This window comes from Sparus aurata, chromosome 2 (assembly GCF_900880675.1).
Source record: "Sparus aurata chromosome 2, fSpaAur1.1, whole genome shotgun sequence".
Lineage (NCBI taxonomy): Eukaryota > Metazoa > Chordata > Actinopteri > Spariformes > Sparidae > Sparus > Sparus aurata.
Window position 1 is genome coordinate 30,801,426 of NC_044188.1, and position 27,027 is coordinate 30,828,452.

General features: G+C 43.8%; 1 protein-coding gene across 9 annotated transcripts in view; it reads left to right on the top strand.

The window, feature by feature from the left end:
* The window catches only part of phldb1b (pleckstrin homology-like domain, family B, member 1b), a 131,466-nt gene that overhangs the window by 68,414 nt on the left and 36,025 nt on the right, over positions 1–27,027 (top strand). For 8 of the 9 annotated variants that reach the window (XM_030396997.1, XM_030396989.1, XM_030397017.1 and 5 more), the window contains 2 exons: positions 3,487–3,612; positions 11,349–12,847. In XM_030396997.1, coding sequence (XP_030252857.1) covers positions 3,487–3,612; positions 11,349–12,847 — 1,625 coding nt within the window. Of the gene's footprint in view, positions 1–3,486; positions 3,613–9,074; positions 9,322–11,348; positions 12,848–27,027 lie in introns of those variants that run through there. The other variant, XM_030397043.1, reaches the window with a different exon arrangement.

The following is a 27,027-nucleotide window of genomic DNA, read 5'->3' on the forward strand; positions in this document are numbered from 1 at the left end:
GACAGACGCCGCTTCAAGCTACGTTCTTTTAACCAACATTTTGGTGGGAAGTGACTGAATTGATCTTCACCGGGGAGATCATGTTGGTGCAAGTCAGATGTAGGAGTGTGTGCTGTGAGTGAGTCAGGGAGGCAGAGGCAGGAGAGCGCTGCTGGCAGAATCCAGAGGAAACAGGAGCTAGGTGAGGGAGTCGGATGACTGCTGAAGTGGAGAGCATGAAGACACGGCGGCTGAGCTGACGTGGCTCTGCAGACCGCGGAATTAACATCCTGATGACTGCTTTCAAATGTCCTATTCAGCATCTTTTTTTGTTTTTCCCCTTTCATGAACAGACTAATGGTGTACTCATCTTCCAAATATCCACAGAAACAATCTGAGCTTAGGAAAATACCAACCAAAATTATGTTGAGGATGGTGTCGTAACCACCGAAGGAAATGCTGATGGAAATGTTAAAAACCGGCCTTTTTAACTTCACTCCCCATGCACAAAGTGTTGGTGAAAAAGACATACTAAAGCAAATAAGCAGAGTGCAGCCTTTAGGTGGCTCATGTAGCCATTTGGCATTTACTGCACCAGCGTAAAGTATCAATTTAACTGGTGCTTCACACCACCACCACTGTACAAGTCAGCAATTCTTCACAAGCTGATGAAGTCCTGACTAACTAACTGAGCAGACCTCGCGTCTGTGCGCAGGAGGGGGAACTGTCTGTACCGCTGTGAATGTCTTCAAACATCAGGAAGGGGCGCCAGGTCTTTGCTGGTTTGACACTAATTTGTATTTTCAAACACATAAAGAAAAAAAAATCAAACAATTACTTAGTGTTTGATGTTTGTAATAGTTGCTTAACGGAAAAAAATATGAGTGCCTCCCAAACAAGAGGTACAGGTGAGGTGAGGGAAGAAGATGATGTCAGTCATCTATCATACAGTCTTACTACTAAGCAACGTTGTCAACCACAATGAGCAAACTGACAAAAGGTCATTGAATTCTGTTCCTTACAGAACAGCTGCTGCTCCAGCATGGTGAGCAAGACGTTTCTCAGTCAGTGCTGTCCCTCGTCTGGAGCACTTGAACTTCCTCCACAGGCCAGAGACATTAGATAGGTGTGGGGCCTGCACAGGAAGAGCTGTGTGAATATAATATTAGCATATATACTGTATTTTCTGGACAAACTGGTCTAAAGGCTGCTTATAACACCACCTGAACAAGCTGAACAAACACATAGTTTCCCATCATAGTCACTCAGCCCATGATGTGATCAGGTGGTTTCCGCTCAAGCTGTCCGTGTGTGTCCGTCCAAGGTGAAAAAGGCAGGTAGGCTTTGCCGTCCATCACCGCAGCCTCTTGTGTAATGGAGGAGGTTGTGTCTTTACCTCAGGCCTCGTGTTCTCTGCTGACGACAGGCAGGGATCTTATCTCTGCCCGCGGCGGAAGACCTGTCCCTCGTATCGCGGCGGGACAATGGTGCTATATTGAGAAAGCAATAAACATGAGATTGCTTATCTGCTATTGAGCTGGTGGCGCATGAAAGGGGCTGAATTAGTTATGTGCGTTACGTGCTTTGACGTTTCAGACCAGGGTGGTAAGTGGATCCGATTGATAAAACCATAGAGACGGAGTGTGTTTGTCGTGTTATAGTGAACGATGGAAAAGATTTGTGAGCGCCTGTAACTGAAAACCAACACAACACTGACATCACTGTTCAAAGCTGATTTGTCAAACCAGCTAGGAAACAGTAATCTACACATCCAACAGATATGAGGCAACACTATCATTTATATGGAGTCGTGTTTGTGCCCGCTCTATGAATGTAAGTTCAATGATCACACTTGTTAAGCTCAGTCTTTGTTTTTTTGGCCAACCATACAACCAAACCAACGAGCTGAGAGACTGTCAGATCACTGTGTGGAGCTGAGGGAACTGTGTGTGTGAAGGTTCTATTACCTTTCAGTATTTCCACTTCATGTTACAGCTTGACTTGACTCTACTATCTTCCTGGTTGGTTTTCCATCGTTGTCTCACTTGTTCTCACTTGTGTAAGCGAGCTGAGCTGGTACAGAACAGCAGAGGGAGACGCTGCAGAACACTGGGACCGCAAATTATGACCGCAGTTTTTTGTAATGACTTGACTCATGTCCATCAGTCCATTGTTATCACAAAATATTGATTAGTGCAGCTTAAAATGGTAGCATCATGCTCATTAACTATATTATAAAAGCACTCCATGTATTATCAACACGTAACAACAACAAATGCTAGTGTATGCGACAAGTCAGCCTGACGATGGTGAGCTGACAGCAGTTCTATCACCTGAGAAGCTGAACTAAGCTCTGGGCTTTATGGATTGGCACAGTTGCCAAAGCCAATGAACATCCTGCAAATTGAATGTCGCTTTGACAGAAGTTTCAGTTGTGTCACTTTGTTTACTGTGGGCCTAAATACCCACCAAACAGCATATTTAAAGCATCTTATCTCCTTCATTGGATGTATTTCCTGTAGAGGCAGGATGTCGGGGCGAGGCCCATCAGATAGCCCTGCTGTGTAAACCGATGGGATTTCATTTAGCCAGAGAAGACAGACTTATTTGATGTTGGTTACTCGCCTGATTAAAATTGAATTTCCACTTCAGATGCAGCCTCCTGCTTCCCAGAGAGGAAAACATTTTAAAATGTAAATACAAATGTAGGTTTTTGTGCAAATTAGGAATATCTCATTTTTGTTCCAAACTAATATGATATCTCCCTCTTTGATATTGGCTGCAATTTCTCCCATGTCCATTTGTGAGCTCGGCCTCATCCATCGCTCTCACACTGTGACTTGCACTGTGCCCTCATGCTTTGCTTCTATTTGGTGTTGATGACGGTGATCACAGTGTTGTCTGAGTCAGCACAGCCTGCATGCTTACTGGTTCCTGTTTGAACACTTTGCACTGCTTTCTCTCCTGATGCTGTCAGAACAACTCCTATGCCTGCTCCTATGAGAACAGTCCTCTGTGTCTCTGCCCACTGTAGGCCACATGCTATTAAGAGTCACACACACAGGCTGATTATTCCTTTGGAAACAAAATGATTTACTCTATCCCCGAGACCTAAAAGAGGACAGTAAATATTAAGCTAGAACCAGGAAATGGTTAGAAATGGCAAGCTCCTCCATGTTCACAATCTTCATGCTATCTTAAGCCAGTGTCTCTCTGGCTTTAGCTTCTTATTTAGCATACAGTCCAAGACTGCATCAATCCTCTCATCCACCTCTAACTGACAGTTCTCTTGGTTAATGGGGTACAGTCGCCAAATTATCATCTATGCTCTGGGGATCGCTGGTAGGCCTTGCTCACACTTTGGTTTACGTCACTGTTTTGTGGGGCCACATTTCTTTCAGTTTAGAGAGATACACACACACACTAAACGTTTCACAGAACTTTGATGTTAATTTTATAAGGTCCCTCTGTGAGAAAAATACAAACGATGAACGTGCTGTTTTGCAGGCTGCATGCTGTGTTTTGGCCAGTCAGCCTACTTTCGCTTCAACCACCCTGAAGAAGCCTTCAGGATGAAGAGCATGGTGCCGCAGGGAGGGAGTGTCTCCGCCGGGGACTACAGACTATGTCCAGGTACGTGTGATCATGTATGCATACGTATCGCTCCATTCACTACTTTGCTGTATTTTCAGCGGTGTTACCTGAAACATCATGTCAGGGTTTTCCTTCTTGCGCAACCAGTGGAGGCCCAGAGTGGATGAAGACAAACTGACCTTTTGTCACATGATTAATAAAGCCTAAAAAGACTGTTTGTCTCCTGAAGTTCCAGTTTCAGCTTGGCCTGTGTGAATGAATGGGCCGGATTGTTGCAGACCCCAGCAGACGGGTGGTGAGGTGGGGCGGCAGGGCCGTGTGTTTTACAGGTGGATGTTTGCTCAGCAGTAAACCCTCAGCATTTCTCCTACTTTATCGTCTGGCAAGAGTGGAGGAAGTGTCGAGGCACAGGGCAGTCTGCATGATCTACAATAGTGGGGCAATTTATGGCTTTAGTGTAGTAACAGTCTGTTAACCTGCCTTTTTTCCTTATTTTGGCAGATTTTGGTTTTATTTTACTCATTCACTGTTTTTTTTCTCACTTTGAAGACATAACGTTTTGAGTTCTGTTACAGTAAGAGCTGTAAAACCACCCAAAGAATGTGCTGAGCTGCTTTCAATGACCTCTCCGGTCTGAGAGTATTAAAGTATGAAAATGGCTCTGTACAACTCATCAGGTGTAATCCAAGTCTTCAGAAGCCCTAAGAGCCAAAATTGTCTTGAAAAGATGTCTTTTTCACCTTTTTTTTTTTAAGCCGAAAACTTTACTGCAGCTGCTAAGCTTAAAGCCTTTAGCCTGCCCCAGTCTGAAGTGGATGCAAGAGCTCGACCGCACGTTGAGGGTGTAAATAACATCTTTTCAGATCACTTTGTGATCTCTGGGTCTCCATCTACTTCAGAAATGTTTTGTGGACTGCAAAACTTCACCTGACTTTTCATCAGCACAGAGGGAGTAGATGATGACTGAGCTTTACTTTTTGGGTGGACTGTTCCTTTAAATGGCCTCCTCTGCCTGTTTGCGGCTCTGTTACAAGCCCGTTGTTGTAAGCATCAGCCTTTAAGATTGCAGCACCCGTTGAACCCTGCAGGCTGACGGGTGCCCAGCTGGGACCCGGAGCTGGAGTTAACACCATGCATGTTTTATGAGCATCTCATTCCTCTGCGTCTCCAGGCAAAGTTTTCAGCTGCTTGCGTGTGTGTGTGTGTGTGTGTGTTCCTCCTGGCGCTACCTTTTCTTGGCTAGCTGTACCACCAGCGGTCTGTCATAGCATCTTGTTATTTCCCTCCTGTTACCGTTGATGCTGCCTGCCACTGGGGGATAAGTTTAGCACACAGGCATGCTGGCTGCTGCCGACTTCCTGATCCAGTAATGAAAGCCTTCCGTTGTTTAGAAACGTACCATTTTCTCCAATTATGCATTCCTAGGTTGCATTCAGATGAAACCTGCTTATACCACTCCCATGATAATCTGGGCATATCTGTCATATCTACAAATAACACTCGTTATCTGTGTATAAACTCTGAACTGTCACCGAGGGCAAAACCCCTGTTGATGTTCTTTTTTATAAGGATATGCATTTTCCAGCTATTCCATCTGAAATAAAACAATGATATCAATTTATAGTACACTTACATCAGGGCTGAACCCTGCTGATTCACTGCATTCAGGTCGGTTTGTGCTATTAGGCAGTTCAATCTTAATCGATGCCCACTTGAAATACCTGGGCCGGGTGTTACAGTTTCAAAGACAGAGTAGGGCTGCTGTAGAATGTCACAGTGGTAGTATTAGAAATGTGCAGATACCATTTTTACTTTTCCACACAACTTTTTATATCGGCGGACACAGAGTACCGATCAAACAACATAATGACCTACTGATTCCGGCATTTTGGCAGCAACAGAAGCGTTTCTGATACAGGAACAAGCCGAGGTGGCAGCATGGTTGTATTCAGCACACTGCATAATATATTCCATGTACACGTTCCAGTTATGTTTTTGGTTTTTTTATTGGACATTAGAGGTTAAAATTTTGGCTCAGTTCTGTTCCTTCAGGTTTGAACTGTATCCTATAAAGGTACAACTGAGTACACATTCTTTCATTATCTCTATACTTACCTTCACAAATAACTCACAACAATGTATTTATATAACCAACTGTATAATTATTAGGAAATAAGAAGCTTCACCTGCTTGTTGTCTGTGCTGTGTGTAGGAGGCATTAGTGCTTTACAAAGACAGGATCCCTCACCGGCTTCCCACATGTCCTAGGCCAGAGATTTAACTTGATCTCTGCAGTGTCAGATGAGTACTGTTTCTTTTTTTCAGTAAGATGCCTACACTGGCTTTAGTAACTTTACCTTTTATTCATTGAGGCTGAATTGGTGCAAATATGTACTTGAGTGTTGAGTGAGTGTTATACTACAACCAAAGCTACTGTCTTCACCCGTGTCTGTTAGGTTGTTGGTTGGTTGGTTTGTCTGCAGGATTACACAAGAGGACAGCACAAAATAGACCTCATTAACTTTTGGTACAGATCCCGATAAAGGGACGGATGCAGGACTTTTTTCTTGCTCAGAAATCAGCTGTATTTAGGTGACTCTAATCTATGATGGAGTACAACTGGTGGAAAAAGGTGACTGTGGGATTGTGGTGGTTCCAGTTATGGATCCCTCCGAGCGCGCCTGTATAAATAGCCTGTCCACTAACATCACAAGGAATGATGACATTTTTCTGAAATGTAATATTAGACTTATTAAGCATGCATCACATAGAAAAGGTCACGTTCTACATTTAGTGAGGCGAGCAACATGTCACAATATCTCAAACAAAGAGATAACCTGAATCTGGGAAAGGTAGTCAGATGTGGTTTTCAGTTTGTGATGACCAGCTGAACGTGCATCCTGATGAGCTGCAGTAACATCAGCTCTCACACAGTTCCTCTGTGTGACTGTACATTTAAACAAGAAGTACTTTATGTTCTGTGGTTTTGAAACACTGCAGTGGCACTGTTTCTTTTGCGATGCTGGTCACATTCACCTGTCTGTTGTTTAGTTTTGGCGAGCTCTGCCCGGTCGGTGACGGCCCGCTGACCAGCTGTCTTCAGCCAGCCGTCTCTCAGCCACCGCCTCTTCACAGATTGGACGTTTCCTGTGCCTCTCTGTCAGGCCAGCAGACGGCTTTTGTGGCTCCGAGCTGCTTCAGTGGCCGACGGCTGCAGTTACAGTATCTTTTTCAGAGACTATTTATAAAGCTCCAGTTCCATTCTGCTGTCGGCCCTCCCTGGGTTTCCCCCTGCAGCCCCTTCCTGTGCCCAGCCACCGTCCTTTTCAGTTGATGGCCTTTTATCTCCCTGCGATTTGGCTGCTGTGTCTGTCATTGGCCGCTTGACAGTCTGCAGAAAGCGGTACTGAAGGCAGAGCTGAATGCTTGGGATGCAGCTGATTGTTATTGTGGTTGCAGAATGGCACCACCACATGTTGAATCTCTGATGTTCAAAGTGCTCGTCAATAAAACAGGACCGGACATTTCTGGACACCAAATAAAGAATCTTTCTGACTTTCAGCACCTCATTCTCCCTGCAACTTCATTTTCATTTCCAAACCAGTGTAAACCCACATGAGGAAAATCCCTTTTCCCCTTTAATATCTCACCATATTGGGATCAATGAGGTTCCCGTCAGAATTTTTTATGGAAAAGTTCAGCCAGAGAGCAAAACACAGACACATATAACATTACAGTTCTCTACTTAACTTCTTCAAAAGTTCTTTGTTTTGATTAACTCAATGAACTTTTCCACACTAGTATCTTTTAACTGCACTTAGGACTGATGTGTGGGATGTGTTCATGCTGTGTTATATTCTCAACATGGAGAGACACATTTAAAAAGACCTGTGCTTTCGAATCTAGTCGAATCAAAATCGAAATCTGAATAAAAATGATTTAACTGTAGGCAAGTATACATTTGAGCTACTTACTATCCACTACATTCCACTCCATGCTTACTATACTACATATATTAGAAAATAAGATGCACTGCTATTGATCCAGCTGCCTGGTATATAACAGGAGACTGTGTGAAGTAGTTAAAATGGGAGCGCCCATTAGCCCAGTTGGTAGTGCAGGCATCCCATGTACAGAGGCTTTGTCCTTCTGAAGTGGCCCCGGGCTCCTAGTTCCGGCCTGGGGCCCTTTCCTGCGTGTTGCCCCCGTCTCTCTCACCCTGTTTCCTGTCATCTCTGAAGCTGTCCTATCAATAAAGCCATACAAAGGCCCAAAAAGAAGGAAGAAGAAAAAAAAAAAAAAATAGTTAGAAATGTGCTCCATCTCGATAGTCAAATGATGCTTACACACACATAATAATCTGATAATATATTATGTCATAATGTAACACTCATGGTGGCCATTCTTCTGCTTTATGAATACTTTCACCTTGACCTCCCCTAACTTACTTTGATACCTTAATATTGGCAGAAATGGAATATAACGTTCATAATCATGTTTTCTCAAGTGTAGAATCAGCTGAAGACAATAATGGCTGTGCCTTCTTCACCTTAGAATGATTTCCTCTTCCACAGAGTTCACTGTGTTGTGCCTTCATGTTTCTGCAATAGCCCAGAATGAACAAACCTAACACTGGCCATAGAGAGGGACAATTCTTTTTTTGCATCTGCTGTAGAGGCAGGGTGAGACATTCAGTCGGCAATTGCAATCTGCAGTCACCCTGCCAAATACCACAGAAATCCTACACACTGGAGCTTTAAGTGACATTTTGATACTTCAGTATTCCTACTAAGGATCTGAATAATTCCTCCATCATGGTTTTGAAATATGTTTTGATGGCTTTTGAAGGTTGCCAAAGCTTAGTGTGTTGTGGACAAGTTCAAATAAGTTGTTGGTCTGGTGGAATATGGTTGTGGCTTCACTTGACATTGTGTGTTTGCAGACAGATATCTTCACACAAATTACTGTTTATTTCAAAGAATGAACTTCCATCAAAAACTCTTTTCATATGGCTGCAGAACACTGACCCGAGGATCACACTCGATGACAACAGTGTAGTCCCCGGTTGGCTGTTCAGAAGAGTATTCTCTCGATGCTTTCTCTGTTTTCTCTGTTAAAAGCGTCATCATCTGCATCATGGAGACAATAACAGTGACAGGCCGTAAAATCTGCTGTGACCCGTTAGAACAGAGCTGTAAATCTCGCAGTAGTTCACTTCACTGTGCACAGGAAGAGCGACGTCAAAGAGGTAGATATCACACCGGAAGTAAGACGAATTTACCTTCAAAATAAGATGTAAAGTTCTGATATGTCGAGAGTGGACAGTTTCAGAGAGCTCCAGAGGTCATGTGTAGACTTATATTTAGAATGTATGTCACATAAACAGAGACACACCATGTGTCGCGTAGTCGTCCTCGATAGCACATTCAGAGGAGTGTCTTAAAAGTGGACTCACGAGTCTGTTGTGATTTTATCTTGAAAGTCCTCACCGGAAAAGCGGTGTCACGTTGTAACAAGCTGGACGCCAGTGGTACGGTAAGCAGCGGCGGTGCCTAGCACCCCAACCCCCGGCTGAAGTATCACCTCGGTGCTGAATCTCCATATCTCCCTCGGTGTGTGGAGCCAGGCACGGCGGGGCTCCGACACAGCCGGGCTGTAACCGGTGTCCGGAGGGTGTGGGCCTCAGTGTGTGTCATGTAGCAGGTGAACCGCACTGAAACTGACCGGGTCGCAGTTTTATTCCTTCATGTGAGTAACCCTATTGCTTAATGCCTGAGCTGTGGGCAAGGGAAGTGATACGAACCGGTCACACGCCAAACTCCATTCAAAATCTATCGGTTTAATGTTCATTTGCTATTCTGGAAAGGTGCACACATCACAGGACCTCGGTACATACTTGATGCGATTCCTTGTAATTTCATTAATTATTCAGCATACAGGTGGTCCACAAATATGTCCTTTATTTCGTAAAACAATCATTTTTTCTTCGCCGTGGTCACAATATCACAATGTGTTCAGAGGAGGGAAAATCTGGGGAAATTACAGATGGATCAACCATATGCTTGAGAAAATGTAACATATTGACGGTGGCATTGACGCCGTATTTTAGAAGTCCTTGCATGAAACAAAACGTCTCAAAATATAATTATCTCAGACTCTCAGTTTTACCTACACAAAAGCTTACATTAAATGACTTGATTTTTAAATGAAGTTTGGCATGGTGTACTCGAGACGACAGTGTTTCCCATGACATCATTGCAAAGGCTTCCTCTGAGCAAACGGTAGCTCCCCCCCACCCCCGTTTTGACTGTACATAATGACGCCGGTTTGTTGTCTGTGAGACGCCGTGACATTGACATTGATGCGCTGCTCAGCGGATAGGATGCTGTATTGTGACAGCGCGCAGACCGTTATGCTGTATGTAAATGTTGTCAGGCTTGAGTGTGGCCAGGCTGTCATGAAGGCAGAGCTTCATTGTATGGCAGTGTCATTACAGGGGAGAGGACAGGAAGCTGCTCCCATCTCTGTTGAACAAGCACAGCTAATGTTTTATTTGTGAAGCTTCTATATTTTAGAGCAGTTTTGCTATTTGGGAAATGTCTCTCCAACATCACCTCCATGAAGAGACAGTTTGTTCTGTTCTCTTCAGCATCTGTGATGTCATCTGCTCGATCACACCGTCATTTTTATGATTTCTAATGTTGTTAATTCGCTGTTAGACGTCACGGCTCTACTCTCCTGTCTTCTGTCAGTGTTTGCCTTGATGGGTCCACGCTGTAATTATCAACACGTCCATTTGAACAGATTTCATTCAGCATTAATAAAACCTGGTGTGTGCTGTGATCCCTGCCTCCGGGCCATGCTGGTGAATCTCCCACGTGGCCATGCGTTTCTGTTGTAATCTACTATGCTGACAGTAGAGAGAGACAGTAAAGATTAGATTACCCGGCCTGCGTTCTACGGTGCTTTTGGGCCACACAGTAATTGGGTTATGTAGGCACATTTTCTCCTGTTCTCTAGCCAATGCACAGGCCTGTCGGTCGGTTCATCTCCAGTGTCCTTTCTTCTTTCCTCAGCACTAATCCCTCCTCTGTCCTCATGCCTACATGTCTTTCAAAGCTTCTACCCTGGGCTGGTGATGATGATTTTGACATATCTTAGTTAGAAGTAGCATGTTTACAAATGGGCATGGAGGTGGGCCCCCTGTCAGGAAACATATTCCAAATAGACCTATGTCAGAGTCATGTCATGTTTATCACCTTCATGACGACCTCTAGGGAAAGACAGGTACGGTGAGGTCATTTAGCAGATTTGGATTACACCTTAAGGATGATTTGTAATCAATAGATAATGCTGTATTACACTCTCTCCATGAGTTTTAAGGGAACAAAACAATACAGAAATGGTTTGTAATGGTGTGAAACAGGAAATATATCATGGTGACAATCAGTTCATCTTTCGTCTGTAACATTTCCAGGTAAACTGTACTATTACAAAGTAATCTACAGAGAATTTGATCCAGGACATACATGATTGACCAATGCTCTGCCTTGCCCTATGATATTACATTGTCAGGGCCAACATATTTGTTGGAAGTGCGAGTGTTATTAAGTGTCAGGAGCCCAGCAGGATTTGAAATGGTTGAGTTTTGATTCATATGTCTGAGAATAATTTGGTCTCCCAATTCAGACATGGTTGCACTAAAAGTTAATATGACCATATTGTACTTTTTACCAACAAGCCTGATGACACATGTTCTGTCGTCTTTCCTTCAGACACGGAGAGCTTTGTCAATGGGAACCACCAGGCCAGTCCAGTCCAGTCTCCCCCAGCTCCTGGAGAGAGAGTCCAGTCTGAGCACAGTGCAATCGTCAGCTCTATTGAGAAGGACCTCCAGGACATCATGGACTCCCTAGTCATGGATGATCCCCAGCCTTCTTCCTCGGAGGGCCAAAAGCCCTCTGGGGGCCAGCCCATTCCTCACTCCCCTCTGTCTCCTATGGTGAACGGAGGGGGCCGGTATCTGCTGTCCCCTCCTACCAGCCCAGGGGCCATGTCTGTGGGGTCCAGCTATGAGAATACATCCCCTCCCTTCTCTCCCCTCTCCTCTCCCTCAGCAGCCAGCAGTGGGAGTTTTACCAGCCCGTCTCCTAGTGGAGGACCCCAGGACCAGAGTTCTTCTCTGCCGCCAGTGCCTGTACGCTCCTCTAGCTACAACTTCACCACCCAGCCTCCGCCTGTACCCCAGCCACGGACCATTCTGCCTTTTAGCAGTGGTGGGGTGGGCCAGAAGGTTCAGGAAAGCCCCAGGCTGCAGAGGAAGGTCCTAACTGAGGCTCCTTCAAGCCCCAAGCCAAGCCGCAGAGGGCTAGGCCAAGATGGATCTGAGAGCCCCAGACAGACCCCCCTTCTGTCCTCTACTGAATCTCTCAGTAGTAGAAACATTGTGCCAAGTAGCCCCAGACTCACTCCCAAATTCCCTACCTGTCCATCCCCTTCGCCCTCTAGTCCCAGGACCAAGACAACCACGGTACTCCAGGAAAGGCCTGCCAGCCCTTTCAGAGAGCAGACCAGTGTAGCTGATGGCTCCCTAACCTCCAGCCCCTCCAGGCAGCTTTCCCAACCCAGCAGAGCCTTCCAGCCTCCCCTGGACCCCATTGTCCACATTATCCAAGGATCACCGCTCCAGCAGCATCAGCGTTCACTGCAGCCCCCTGAAAGCCCTCGCATGGCCAGGAGGAACATGGAGCTGAACGGTGGCAGTGCAGGGGGCAGCAGTATGAGAGAGCTGCCACCTCTTAGCCCGTCAATGGCTCGGAGAGGCGTCCCGGTACTCCCAGGGGCTCTCCCGGGGACAGTCCCCCTATTGAGGACTCCAGATAGTCCCTCAGGTCTGGGCAAGTTTGTCCCTGAGAGTCCTAGGCTCCGACGCAAGTCAGGATCTACATCGGAGGAGCCCTCGTGCAGCAGGGGGATCCGAGCCCGTAGTCCGTCACCCACCTCTATGATGATGGAGGGTGGTGGTGGTGCGGGAGTACGGAAGGCGAGCTTTGGGAATTCCCTGTCACCTGCTTACAGTCTGGGCTCCCTGCCTGGCTCGTCCCCCGTAGCTAGCCCCAGGACCCATCGGAAAATGTCTTCAGGTAGGCCCCACCCTGGGATGAGGGAGAGGAAGAACAGTATCAGTGAGATCAGTGACAACGAGGACGAGCTGCTGGAATACCACCGACGACAGCGAGAGGAGAGGCTCCGAGAGCAGGAAATGGAGAGACTGGTGAGTCAGGAACATGTTTGTACTTGATGAGCTAATCTACCAAAGATACCAACGTTTTTTACTCATGGTAACACTTTGGGTCAGTTCTTCAGGTGTCGCGATGCTGATTTTATCATTCCACTATGAATGCTGAACATTTTGGGGGGTAATAGAGCTCCAGCCAGTTAGTCTTTTGTTTTCTTTATCTATGAATCTGTTGAGTCATTTTTGTGGTGGACATTACAGGTTTGTAGAGGCCAGGCAAAACCTTCTGAGGGTGTGTTTGAGAAAAACAGAAAATTATCAGATTTTACAAGCTGTTTTTAACTGTTTTTAATTTTCTATCATCAATTAATCACTTAATCAGCTAATGTTTTCAGTTTTATCTGGAAAATGATTTCAAAATTAAAAGTCAAGTCAGGTCAATTGTAGTTAAATAGCCAAGTAACAAACAGTAACTCATTTTTACAGAGTGATGTGAGAGGATTTCATTGAGGTCAGAAAACCTGCCTCAAGTGCATTATAACTAATCCAAAAGATTGCCATTAGTTTGATTATCACTACAAGAGTTTCGGTTTACAATGAGATGTTGTAAATATTCTTGCAAAGGTTGCAAAGGTCTAACCTCAGTGTGTATGACCTCCTGGATGAGACAAGTGTCACGAATGCAGTATCTCAATGTTTGTTTGCTAAAGGAGGAGTAACCAGGCCCGTAAACCATCTCAGTGAACTGTCTGTAAGTTGGCTGTCTGCTGTCTAAATTGCTGGTCTCAGGGTGCCCAGATGAGTCCATAGCAACCACATTGTTTGTTGTTTCCTAAACTGAACAGAGGGGGGAGGGAGCAGCATTAGACATCTTGAACTTGTCTGCCAGTCTGAATGAAACTGCTGAGACAAAGTCCTTTAAAAACTCTTTATATGTGTTTGTGCCTGCGTGAGAAGCCGTTTGTCTGCCCTGCTTGTAATTACAAAATGGGTGTTTTTGAAAGTGTGAGACTGAGTGAAGGCAGCTCAGCTGGGAGACTGAGACGACATGCCCTCCCTCTCCGTGTACCAGGTCATGTTCTGGTGCCTCCTATAGAGGCATGGCAGTTAAACAGTGTGTCGGCAGCACCAGATCTGTACACTGGCACTGTGTTTAACCCTTAACAGTGAAGTGGGCTCTGATAAATGCTACAAGGCCAGAGACTTAGAAACACTCAAGTTAATGGTCAGCGTTCCTGTTATGGAATAGCATGAAAGAGATAACCTGGAGCTAGAGTAGGGTACCGCAGTCTCTGACCTCAGTACTTCATAAGTTATTCTGTGATTCAGTCTCTAAGCTTTCCCGACTCAAACTTCTGGGAAAAGTCAGAATGTTTACCTTTTGTCTGTATCATCAAGGTATTTCTGTTCTCCCACAGACATCTACTGTCTGCTCAGAACGAGAAAAAGAATATTGTTTTCACAGGTTTCTCAGGTTAGGGTTGGCGGTTAGGGATGGAGGAAACAAAGTCTCACAGTATAATATGTCAATGTCAGGTTCAAAAGTGAGTAAAATATTTGTTTAAAAAAATCTTAATATTGTTTTTCTGATGTTTCAGATTTAGCGGCTTAGAAAAAACATATATTCCCACAAGCCAGCGCAGGTTAAACATTAGGTCGACTGTTTGAGGTGACCCATGGGAATAAACGGGGAGGGTCACATTTTTTAGACACGATACGGAGTACAACACAAAAGTTGTGTCATTGAATCTGTAGTTTTTACTCAATTGTGTAGCTTTTTGTGAAATTGTGAAATCATGAAAAGGTTCAAATTCTTACAACTAATACTGTAGTAGATCCTTATTTATTTTAGAATATCCATAGTAAACACCTGAAACATGTTAGATTTTTTCTGAAAATACCAAATAAAGAAACACTTTAGTTACAGAGGCTAGTAGATGAGGTGGCTCACCCCTAAAATCAGGATTTCAGTTCTTTTTATAGTTCAAATTTCCTTTGATAACTTTCAGTTAAATAGGCTGAAGATATTTGCACATTTTGTTCTACCACATAAATACATCATTAAATGTCCACAGTTTAATTATAAAGCTCTTTTGTGTGTGTTAAAAATGGCGGTTTCTAACAAGTGTCTAAATGAGACTACAGAGGTTGTCGGGGACGTTAGACTTCATCACAGTGAACACAGAGACTCGTCTACTCACTAGTCCATCTTTACAGGCCCCATTTAGTTACAAACTATTCTACTCTACAACTATCCTACCTTTACAACTGGTACTTTTATCAGTTTATAGAAAATCTGTATGGTAATTGCGTTGTAAGACGTTAAGTGGTGGTGACGTTTAAGTCATGTGACCGTGATGTCGTTTGTTTGTAGCCTCACATTAGCCTTTTACTGTTAGAGATTTGTTTTTTTCGCTTCAGAAAACACAAATTGGTGTTCATCTGTGAAAACGTAAATTTGATTTTGTCACAGAGATTATTTTCTGCAATAATCCAAAAAATGGCTTTTTGTGCAGGGAACCAGGGTGATGCAAACTTCCAGATTAGCCTACAAAAGTCATCCCTGCAGCTCTCTCCTCCAGAGTTCCCCAACGACTACAGCTAACCCAAAGGAATGTCATCAGTTTTTGTCTCTTATTGTGGTCTACAGGCTTTTTCACTCGTACAACAATAACACTTGTATGACAAACACTAAATTGTAATTTCTTGTCATACAGGCTGTTTGCACCTTGACTGCTCTTATTAGCCTTCACATACTCCAGTCAGTCAAAACCTGAATCCTTTGTCCCTGTTGAAAGGTTATTAGCCACAGCAACCTTTGGACCAGTCCAACTTCCAGGCATTTAAAGAAAATATTGACATTAGATGTGCAAATAGTGCCTGGCACACGAGGTGAACAACATGTTTCTGTGGAGTGAATAAGGCATCCAGGGACAAGCGAGGGCTGCCTGAAACTCCTCAGCAGGATTCCTCAGCAGCCTGTGATGTTATTGTATTTTTCGTGCTGCAGAAACTCGCAGCTTTTTGAGGAGGGAGGGCGTGGAGCTGCAGGGCCTGTAATTAGTCACAGTTGACTCACTGTCATGACAGATTTTTTTCTTGCCCCAGAGCGTCCGCATTTAAATCATTTCACACACAGCCTGCTACTCATTCACACAACTGATTACCAAAAAACAAAGTTATGTGAACAGTGAGTCTCGCAGAAGTTTATTCAGGAAATAGAGTGTTATTGTGAAATCAACAGGAGTACACAGCTCAGAGGCAGCGGGAGGCTGCGGGGAGACTGCAGCTACACTGATGCACTCATTAATGCTCTATCAGGATGAGGCTGAACTTTCAGGTCTCGGCCTGTTGGTGTTGTTGAACTGCAGTTTAATTACAGTGTAGAATTGATTATTACCCTGTTGGTTATATAGTGCTTTACCTAAAATATTTACAATTTGGCATTCAAACTTTTTCAACCCAATTACTGGAAAGCTTTTGGAAATACTTGATACTGTTTTGTAAATTAAAAGGACAAATCCAGGAATCTTTTACTCACTCTATTTAACACTGTGAAATGTGCCATTTTCAACGTTTTAGATTATTTCTGACGGAATAATGTATGGATCTTGATGAAAAATGTCAAGAATATTAAGGTAGCTGGTATGTATGAGTCGGTTCAGAGGGGAGCTGTTGGGCCTTGGCGGAGGTAAGCGCTCTACTGTGTGCCATTCTAGTAATTAGTAACTCCAGCATGCTGCAGGGGCACAGTGGTGGTGCTGGTGCTGACATACAGTATGTTGGTATGATGCAGCTACTGTCATAAACAATCCATCCTCTGAGATCTTTACTGTTACACTGTTGTCTGTTTGCATCTCTCAGTATCCACTGTGAGAAGACTTCTGTGGCTGTGGAGGAGCTTTGTTGAGTCTACAAAATAACCCTGATGATGTCACTGGGTTATTGTGTGTTATGACACTTAAACAATCTTTTAATGAGATGCTTTAATGTTGGAGCTTAAAGTCAGGAACCTTGCATGGCATGTCAACCAGCAGCAAGTTAGTAAGTTGCTTGTTAGTTAATCTAACGATGATGAAATGGTAATAAAACAGTGAGAAACCCGTCTGCTGTCTCAAGCAGTGCAGTGCTAACATCACCAAGAGGAGAGCTACGGAGAGAAATCACCTTCTCTGCCCTTCAGTGTCTCGGAGTTATCTTAGATTGAGAGAAAGACCAGAGATGCAGAGACAGGTTTGATGGCACCGACAGATGGAAGCTACTTTGGACAGCTGGAAATTGAAACTAAAATTCTTCCCACAGTCCCCGTGGCCATGGTCCTGGACAGAAGATCTATAGTTTTAATTCTGTCTCTTGCGAGTTGCCTGTAAGGCCATACTACTTACCAGATTCTTATGCAAAATATATCTTCACATACAAGAAACAGCAACAGGCAAATCACTGACAACTTTGTACTCACTCACTACAAAGAAAACATTCCTCTTTAAAGATGTGAGTCAGCCTGAAATATCATCATTTAAATGAGCAGCACCATATCTGAGGCTCTGACACCAGAGCCAGGCGATAGGGAAAACACCTTCAGCAGCATTTAATTCAGCTTCATCATGTTGTACTCTGGAGCCGGAGGTGAGCCCTCTCTAATGACCAGTCTGCAGGGAAGACTGTCGTCCTGTGTCCGTCTGATCCAAGCTGTCCAGCCTGGCACTGCTCTCTCCACATGGCCGTCTGACTGACACGCTGTCTTGGCAAACACACTTGGCGTCCGAGCTGAGTCGCAGCGTGCTTCGTCTGTGGCAGACACCACGCACACACGCACACACGCACACACACACACGCACACACGCACACACACACACACACACACACACACACACAGATGACCTCATCTTTCCTATGTCGTTAGTCAAGACTACATCATTGTTTTTAATGAGCAGACCATAGGCTTCCTCAGTTTATCTCTGTAAGTCCTCAGTGCAGTGTTGCGTGCAGATGAAATTGCAGAACATTTCAGCTGCTGAAAAAAGCCTTAAAGCTTCTCTCTAAAACCAGAATAGCAAACGACAGAGAAGCTTCAATATCACTTTGTCAAGAGCTATTTTGGAGTTGAGTATTGAGTTAATTTTACACAGTGAAACATTATCTCTTGATGAGCAGCTCCTGTTTGATTTCCACTCTAATTAGCTGGCTTGATTGTGTGGTGCCGGCTGGAAGGGGGGTGCACTCAGCCAGAGTCCTGTGGAGAAGCAGATCTGTTGTTTCAGTTCTTACTGGTAGCTGATGGAGGTCGGTGAAGGTCACATATAGCCTAATGCATCTTTTAATAAAGGCCCACATGAAGCCTTTCCCTGGACACTCGAGTCCAAAGAGACTCGACTGAGGAATTTTTATTTGGAGTTGACCTTGACATCAGGGGAAGGGGCTTCAGCTCTGAACATTTATCCTCAGGCAGAAATTTAGAGGAAGTCAGACTCTGGCCTTTATCATCATCATAGAGTAGACTGACACCAATAACCTGAGCAAGTCTGCGCTGTTTCCTCCGTCGTCTTCTGGCCTCGTGTCCACTCTGCTCTGGCCTCGACCAGCCCAGCAGGATGTCACACATGTGGGCTGTTTGTGACACAGAGAAAAGACCTGGCTGCATGGTTGGAATCTTTGCTACTGTCCATTAGGATCAGTGCACCAAATATACCCTCGCACTGTCGAACAGAACACCACATGTGTACTGCACCATCTTACAGTACCAGGCCAAATATGTCCAGCTACTGCGGAGCACCAAACTGCCCACCTAGGCTGCCAAATATATCCTGCACCTACACTGATACATAGAGTTGCACAAACCCACCGACTAGCGGCTGTCACTTTATTCAAGCTGAAGGGACTTTCTGCTGAAGCACAGGTTGTTTTCTGTGAGGGGAACATGTACACAGCAGTAAATGTTTAGACAACAGGATCAACTTCAAATCATCAGGAGGCACATGGCTGTGATTTTTTAAATTAAATTGTTTTTGGTTGAAAACAGACTGCAACAGATAAGATGGTCGAGCAGACTCTGTGGCTCTTTATCTGGGACAGAGATAAATCTGTTTCTCTGGCCACCCGAAGGAAAGCTGCAGTAATCCAGTCCCGAGACAACACCAACAAACACGCCTCGACTGAAAACAAGATGAGGGCGTGTCATGTCACTTGATGCACTGTTGCTGTTATTTTCTCCTTCATTTTAAATTGGTCGTCAGAGAACATAGAGCAGAGGAAGATCACATTTTGAATACCAGAGGCAGTCTGTTCTAGGTGCAGCAGTGCAGCCTGCTGTTGTGTGACCTCTCCACTAGAGGGGGACGTCTAACTGTTCAGTAACACGGTGGAAATTCACCCTCTCGTGAAGAAAGGCTACACGTCCAGTCAGGTTGAAACTTTATTAAAAGATACAGAAATTACTATGAAAATAACACCTCTCAAGCCTGCAGTCCACCTAATACATGTAATTCATCATACGCTCATCTGTTCTTTTCCTTTACAGTTACACAAACCCTGATTAATTGACGTTTGTTGTATTACTATAAAGAGAAACAAAAATGTATAATTTTCAAATATTGCTTTTGCCATAAACTCTCGTTGTGAAGAAGCAGGATTAAATAAGATTTCATAATAATAAGCTGAGTTGAAACATTTGTTGTTATGAATAGACAATCTGTCCGAGTGTATTCATATGATTGTTTGTCATATTATTGTTTATTTAGTTTGCTGAGCACTTTAGGTGTCCTTAGGAAGGCTACATTGTAAAACACTATAAGTGCATTGAGACAGTAGTCATGTTAAGAGTAGAGCATAAAATACAAAAACACAAACTCTGAGCATATAAATGTGTTGTAATGCCAAAACATGTATTATTTTTCTTGATCAAGTTATTAATCATTTGGTCTGTAAACCAAGTTGAGATTGTTTTGTTCAGCCAATAGTCTAAAACCCAAAGAGATTTAGTTCACAGTCACATGTTGACTGGTCAAAGAGAAACAGCAAATCTTCACACTGTAGGTACTGAAACTCAAGAGGATGTTCCAATGTTACGCTTTTGCTTGAAAAATGACTTTAAACTATTAATTGAATTTTTTATACATTTTTCTGTCTTTCAGTGCTTCCTTCAAGACAAAAAATGAAATATTCTTCCTAACAATATCACAAAAATACAAAGCTAATTCATCAATAACTGAATGATCAGATAAGTGGTGCAGTCCTTCAGTACAAACCAGTACCACCAAAACCAGCCTGCTCCTTTTCCAACAATGTTCCGATTTGTCATTTTATCACACTTTTTTACTTCTTTAACATTGTGGGATTGTTTTTGGACATTTTTCATCACTTAAGGTAAAAAGAAAGAATCCCAGTCCACTTCAAAGGGATGCCCTCATCTGCTGCTTTATCATGTAAATGAAAAGAGAAAATGTTACAAGCATTGAACACATTACATGTAAATATGCAGCAAAGTCGACCACTTGAGCTTAATAGTCCTTTGAAAGCGTGTGTTATCTCCAACTTGATGTTTTCTGCACGAAACAGCTGAAACTAAATCCTGTACACGTCCTGCCTGGATTCATTTATCAGCCTATTTCAGGTGACGCCCAGCCAGTGCATTCAGTGTAAAGTTCTGCTCAGTGTATAAAGTTAGCTCTCAGCTTTTCTTAGAACCCAACCAGCATGCCTCCCCCCAACACATTATGATCTCTAACTCCGCCCCCGTCCTCACCTCCTCTCACAAGACCTGAGTGGAGGTGGGGGCTGGGGCGTAGGCCACTCTCCATCCGTCCCAAAGTAGCACAGCCAGTTGTGAAATCACTTTACAGTGCAGGAGGAGCTGTGCAGCAGCAACATCTAGCAGCTCAGAGTGTGTGTGCCTGTGTGTGTGTGTGTGTTTGTGTGTGCGTGCGTGCGTGCGTGTGTGTGTAACATGGACCGGTATCATGTGCTGGGTGGCGGCAGGACGGTACCGGTGCTGAGACGCAGTCTGAGCAGGGAGCAGGCCGCGGTGTATCTGCTGGCTCTGGCTCAAGAGAAGCCGGTCTTTCTCAACAGCCTGACAGCTCTGATGAAGGTAACCGACGCCGCTGCTAATATTAACAAAGCTCCTCCACTTGTTGCTCTCAGACTGGATTTAAATAGACTGCTGATGGTCCTGTGATGGCTCTTTGGTCTGGTTAGATAATATATGCACTGTTTGGAAGGGTCTGTGACTACATGTGACGCTGTGGTTTAAAGCTCACTCATTAACAAGGGGAGCTTTCACACTGCTTCTCCACATGGGAGGTTTTTATGAGTGGGGCTTGAGAAATGTGTCACATAGAAATTTCAATTGACAACTCCAAGTGAACCAGTAGGATACTGTAACATGTAATGAGTGACAGAACAACCATGTTATTGTCAAGCCCAATCAGTTTCTCGGGTATGGAATTACATTTTAGACTGAAATGTCCTGCAGTTGGAAGTGAAAGATCAATTCAATGGAAAGTGAAGCAGGGAAGTTTTGGATGATGCAAAAGAAATAGTGCCAGAGTGATTAATCTCAGAGCTCATATGTTGTGCAGAGATTGATTTGTCTGCAGTGTGAGGTCAAGAGGTCACCAAGTCACGCTGTGGGGCTGCCTGCACTGATGTAGGTGGTTGACATGGAGCAGAAGAGATGCATGTGGTTATAACGATTGAGGGACAGCAGAAGTTGTTTTAGAGGAGAGAGGAGGCGATATATATGAATGCTAATTTATGAAACAACTGGAGAATAATGTGAGATGTGCTTGAAGAAGTTATATTGTTACATAAACTAGAGCCTGACCGATATTATCCGTATCCATATTGACCCATCAACAACATATCCTGCCTCTATTACATAATTATCTTTTTCACAAGTGTCTGGTAGCCACATTTGAGGGATCATCATCACGTGTGTGTTTTATATGTTTGTGTTAAAGCCCAGCTGATATATTGGTTTCATCATGTTTTACTTCCTTATTTCGGTATCTGCATCCTCCCAAACATGGAGTATTGGTCGGGCTCTGACATCAGTTGTGTAAGTGTCAGTTGTTGAGCTGCAGGCGGCTGTGTGCTTTGGCTGTATGCTGTCTAAACCTCCTCTGGCTAAACTCTCACATGGCTATACAGTACAGCAGCGCTACTCCACCAACCAGCTGCTATTGACTTTTAGTTTTTTTGGGGGGGATTGATATTTAATCTCCTAATGTCTCATGCATAGCAAATTGTTTTACTTAACAAAGCTGATGCAACTGACTGCACATCTTGCAGACTGGGTCTTATCTCTGTCCTATAACAATAATCAAGCCATAAGCCTGCTTATTATCAGCAGCAGTGTTTACAGGATGTGAAAACACGACTCCCATCGTGCCTTTAATCACTGTATCTGCTCTTTGATGTTCTCATCTCTATGCTGGAAGTGTTTGACGTGATAACTGGAACCCGGTCGTCACTTTTAGAGACGCCTCCGGGGTTTGGATCCCAGTTGAAGCAGTTTAAATGCCAGCCGCCCCCACCGGTAGAAGGAACTCCAGAGTTTCATCCTGAGCTCAGAGCAGTGACATCAACATGGAGGACCACCAGCTTGTTAATCAGAGAGGTAGCTGCCACTGGAAAGCCTCGTCCTATTCCCTGTGCCTGCTTTGATGCTCGCGTGTTCCACAGAGTTGGAAAAATACAGCGGCAGAAAATAAAAAAGAAACATCTCTTGTTAGGATCATCTGTTTGTTCCTCCCCTGGGACCCTGAACACGATGAACCCTCCGAGGATCAGAGTCTGATCATGAATGGGGTTTGTTTTGCAGACTGTTACAGAGCGCTTGCAGATATATGTGGAGAATAAGGCTTTGTTGAACTTTCCCGGTTTAGTCTGGAAATACTATGCGCGTGAGATTTGTGTTTACGCCTGTGACGTAGGTGAACGCAGCACAGAAGAATACGGCTGCACAGTAAAGTATCTGCTCTGATCAAAGGTACACAGGCGGGGAATGGCCCCGGGGTGCCCGGGGAGGAGGAGGGGAAGGGGAGGGAGGAACATTAAAGGGCATGAGAGAAAACAGGAGACGGTGACTCTCAGGGGAGAGAGGGAGACATGAGGAAGAGATGCTGACTGCAGGGAGGATGAAAATACAGAAAGTAGAGAGTAAAGTGAGGAGAGCATGCTGACTAAATGAGGAAAAACTGGCTGAGTGAGATGTAAGATGTCACATTAGAAAAGTGGCATACATGAGAGAGTAAATGAATGGGATTATTCTTAACTGCTGCACATTTATTATAAAAACAAAACAACAGTTTAACACTTGAAAGAGGAGACAACAGCTGACCAAATGATACTCCATAATGAGTTTATTAAAGCACCATGGTACACCATCTTTCAAAGATCAAACAGCACAATCTTTTTCTTACAAATAAGTGTGGATTCATAAGCAACTAAACAAGCTCATGCTCTGTTAAACACACTCTGGGGTTTATGCACTACAGCCTAACCTGCTCTGTTATGAGCAGTAGCTTACCATGGCTAACGTCAGCCAGTATCAGCAAATACAAGACAGAGATTCTGTTTGTTGTTCACCGTTTGTGGTCTCATCCCAGCAGGGCTCTCACATGGAGCTCAAAACAAAAGCAAAAATGTTGAGAGTTAATCGTTAAATCAAGCCAACAAATCAAGTAGTTTTATTTCATGTCTGTGAAAGTTGAACATTAAAATTGGCAAGGTACGAGGCAATTTGACTCTTTAAAGCAACTAGAGAGATTCAGTGTGCCATAATCTGCTCATTACTTACCAATTTTGAATTTCCCATCCAAATAGCAGTTTGTTCATTTTTGGCCTAGAATACTCATATATTGACAGATACATCACCAACAGCATCTCCAACCTCAGGTGAGTTCGTGAAACCCAGCTGTCAGGAGAGCCACCCACCAGGTGAGACATGGGGGGCGGTGGAATGTGTGAACTGCTGTCTGGGGATGGATGAAAGCTGGAGCTCGGAGAACTCTGGGAACCAGGCATTCCTCCACAAACTCCTGGTTGTCTGGAAGGGTCACCCCCTCCCTTCTCATAGACACTGAGTCTGGAGGACTTTGACTCTGCTCTAAGGCTTTCTGTAAAACTCACATGTATGGGATTTATATGAACTGTACACTCGAACGCAGATGTCACCCATCTACAGTACTGATTTGATTACTTTCTTGTTAATAAGGTTGAGGTGATAAGTCTCTGATGGCAATATGGGAATTTATTAATGACAAGACAATTTCCAGGACGCACTGTTATACAGAAAGCTGACCTGAGCAATGAATCAGCGGGGCAAAGGTTGTCTGTGTTCACAGATGGTTATTAAAAATGACTTAAGCATCTGACTGCAGGAGTTGTTTAGCAAATATGGCTAAACTGAGCTTAAGGTGATGGTGTGTATCACATTGTTGGTGGTTTCAGACTTGTGACTTGGTTTTTATCTTTTCTGCCCTGGTGACACAGCAGCGTTCACAGAAGCTGTTTCTACTGGTAACAGATACAGATCAGCTTCCTGGATTTCAGGAGATGGTCCAGAGTTCATCGTGGTAACTGTGGGTTTTTACATAGTTTTCTCACTCTTTTAATCTCTGTTTACACACCTGATCGACCTAAAGTGTAACGAAGCGTGCTATATGTTGGACTTGATGAGGTCAGGTGTGCAGGACAGGAAGTACAGACAGGTTCAAACTGTAGAGACTTCAGGTGATGTAGCATGACATCTTGTGAACATATGAAACTCTGACCTGGTTTTAGGCTCAGTAGAAATGGAGCAATTCTTTTCATGATAAAATTTCTGTCTGGATCAGTTTAGCTTGTTAGCTCGCTACATATCTGTCTCCATATTCACAACAGATATTATATCTAGTAATGTGACAAGTTGTTGTGGTGGTTATAACTTGTTGACATGATATGTTAACATTAATGTTATTTGTAAGCTAACGTTTCATTAGCTATGTAGTTAGCATCTCAAAGTTACAAGTTGGGTCTAGGCAAAGGCTAATGACCTGACACTGTGGGCCAAATACTGTAAAAAACGGGTTCACACCCACTCAACAGTATAGCTAGCTAGCTAGTATACTGCTATATATTTAGGCTCCTTTAAGCTAGGCCAGTCGTTGTCCTGTGGTGTCAGGGTTTCTTTGAGTCTTTTGTGTCTTTGTTCTTTTGCCTCGAAGATAAACACAGTTTACATGACCTACATAGTTAGACTTTGTCTCTTAACTAACTTTCTGCATTTATCGTTTCAAAATGAGTAATATGCTCTTTTTCCACCTTCTCCTGCACTTTCATTTTGCCTTGTGATATCTGCAGATAGCCTAATGAAGTTTACACATGACTGACGGTATGCAAATTAGCCTATTATGGCACATATGCTGTCTGTGTTAAATTTGTTGGTTTGTGCGTGCTACTGTTAGTAAAGTTTGCAAACCTGCCATTTCTAACCACGGAAAGAGTTCCAATATGAAACAATGTGAGAAGCTTCTCTAAGCAGCAGATGACTGAATGTTGCCGTGGAGCTCCGTCACCATCGCCCTGTGATCCTCCCACAGGACGGGGGTTCGTTTTTGTGGTGGTGTCATGGAGGGGGTTGTTACTGGCTTTTAAAGGCCCGTGTTTGTTCATCTGTCTTTTGGCCAAACTCTCTTAGCTTGAACGTGTGTCTCATTTCAAGGTTTGAGCTGCTCACAGGGTCCACCATGAGAGTGAGTATACCCAGGTTTTTAATATTAATTTAACAGTAGAAGTTATTTTGACACCAGATTTCAGATGATTGTTTGGGAAACCTTTTGTTTACAGGTCTTATGATGCTAATTTTAAAAGAGAGGAGCCATTTGCTATATTTTGGGAATTATGTCTTAGTCATTCATCAGGGCAGAACAGAAAGGCCTATATTTGCACAGCCTCATTGAACTATTGTGGAGTTATATTTGCAGCCAAACCTTAAAATGTCCAACTGGGACATAGGAGCTTGGCATCTAGTAAAAAGATTTGGATTAACGTGCTCATGCGTTGTGTAGTACCTTGTTCCTTCTCAGAGCCCTGAGGGACCTGCTAATGATATCTACAAAGAGACCTACAGACTTAGAAACTAAAGGGTTTTTAGTGCCTGTGGCAGCAGCAACCTCGAAACATAAAAATTCCTTTGGTATTTAAAAGACCCACACGAGAAAACGGCAAATATGGAATTCACGCAAATCTGTCAACATGCACTTGATTAGGAGCATAATTTTAGCACAGTTTGCATATGTCAGGCATTGACGCTGCGTCAAGTTGATTTATGTTGCAGCCAAACACATTTAATGGTCTGAAATGTGTCTGTGATCCTGCTCCTCATCCATCACACAGGTTCAGTAGCTTAAAGGCTGTCTGGCGATCAAATGAGACAATGATAGTGCCAGCTTTCAATCAGCTTCCTCGACATGAACGAGACAGGCGTCAGAACGCTGAGTGGTCTAATCTGTGTGTATGTTCAAGCAGATGTTGAGTGGGAGGACTCATGAGTAGTTGTAGACTTGCCAGTAAATGTTTGAAGTTGGTTGTTTCTTGTGAATATGCAGTACTGTTCCACAGCCCAAAGGGGTCTTTCAACACACCCACTCAGTTGAAAGCTAACCGGTCCCAGATTACAGGTTCAAGCTAATGTGGGGCTTTAGCTCCTCATCATGCAGATGCTCCCTCAGTGTGAAGGCTGTGCTCTCTGCAGTCTGAGGGTGGGGATACATCAGGACATTTGTCTGTGGGCGAGAACAGTTTAGCTGCCAAGTATTCCTACACGACAAGTAACAGAGCCTGAACTAAATCACAGGAGCGTCAAGTAACACAGTGCTTCTTTGGCTCCAGACAGTCTGTTTACAAGCAATACATTCATATCTGTTGAGTGGAGTGTCTGATGAGGTACAAGATGAGTTTTTTAAGCTGAGTCTGATATTTTTCACCGGTCGCCAGTTGTGTGAACAGTCGGTTTGTTTAAATTTGACCATAACAGAAACATCATTATTGAGTTACTCCTGACATGATGGTTGGTAAACCAGCTGAAAGTAAGCCCCTGATGCAAAGGTTGAAAAGGTGCTTTTGAATGTGCTCTACTGAGTGCCATTTCAGTTATATATCTTTTTGACTTGTGTATACTTTACTCAAGGTAACAGTGCATTTCATTTGGTCGCCTGTCGTTATAATGTCTGGAA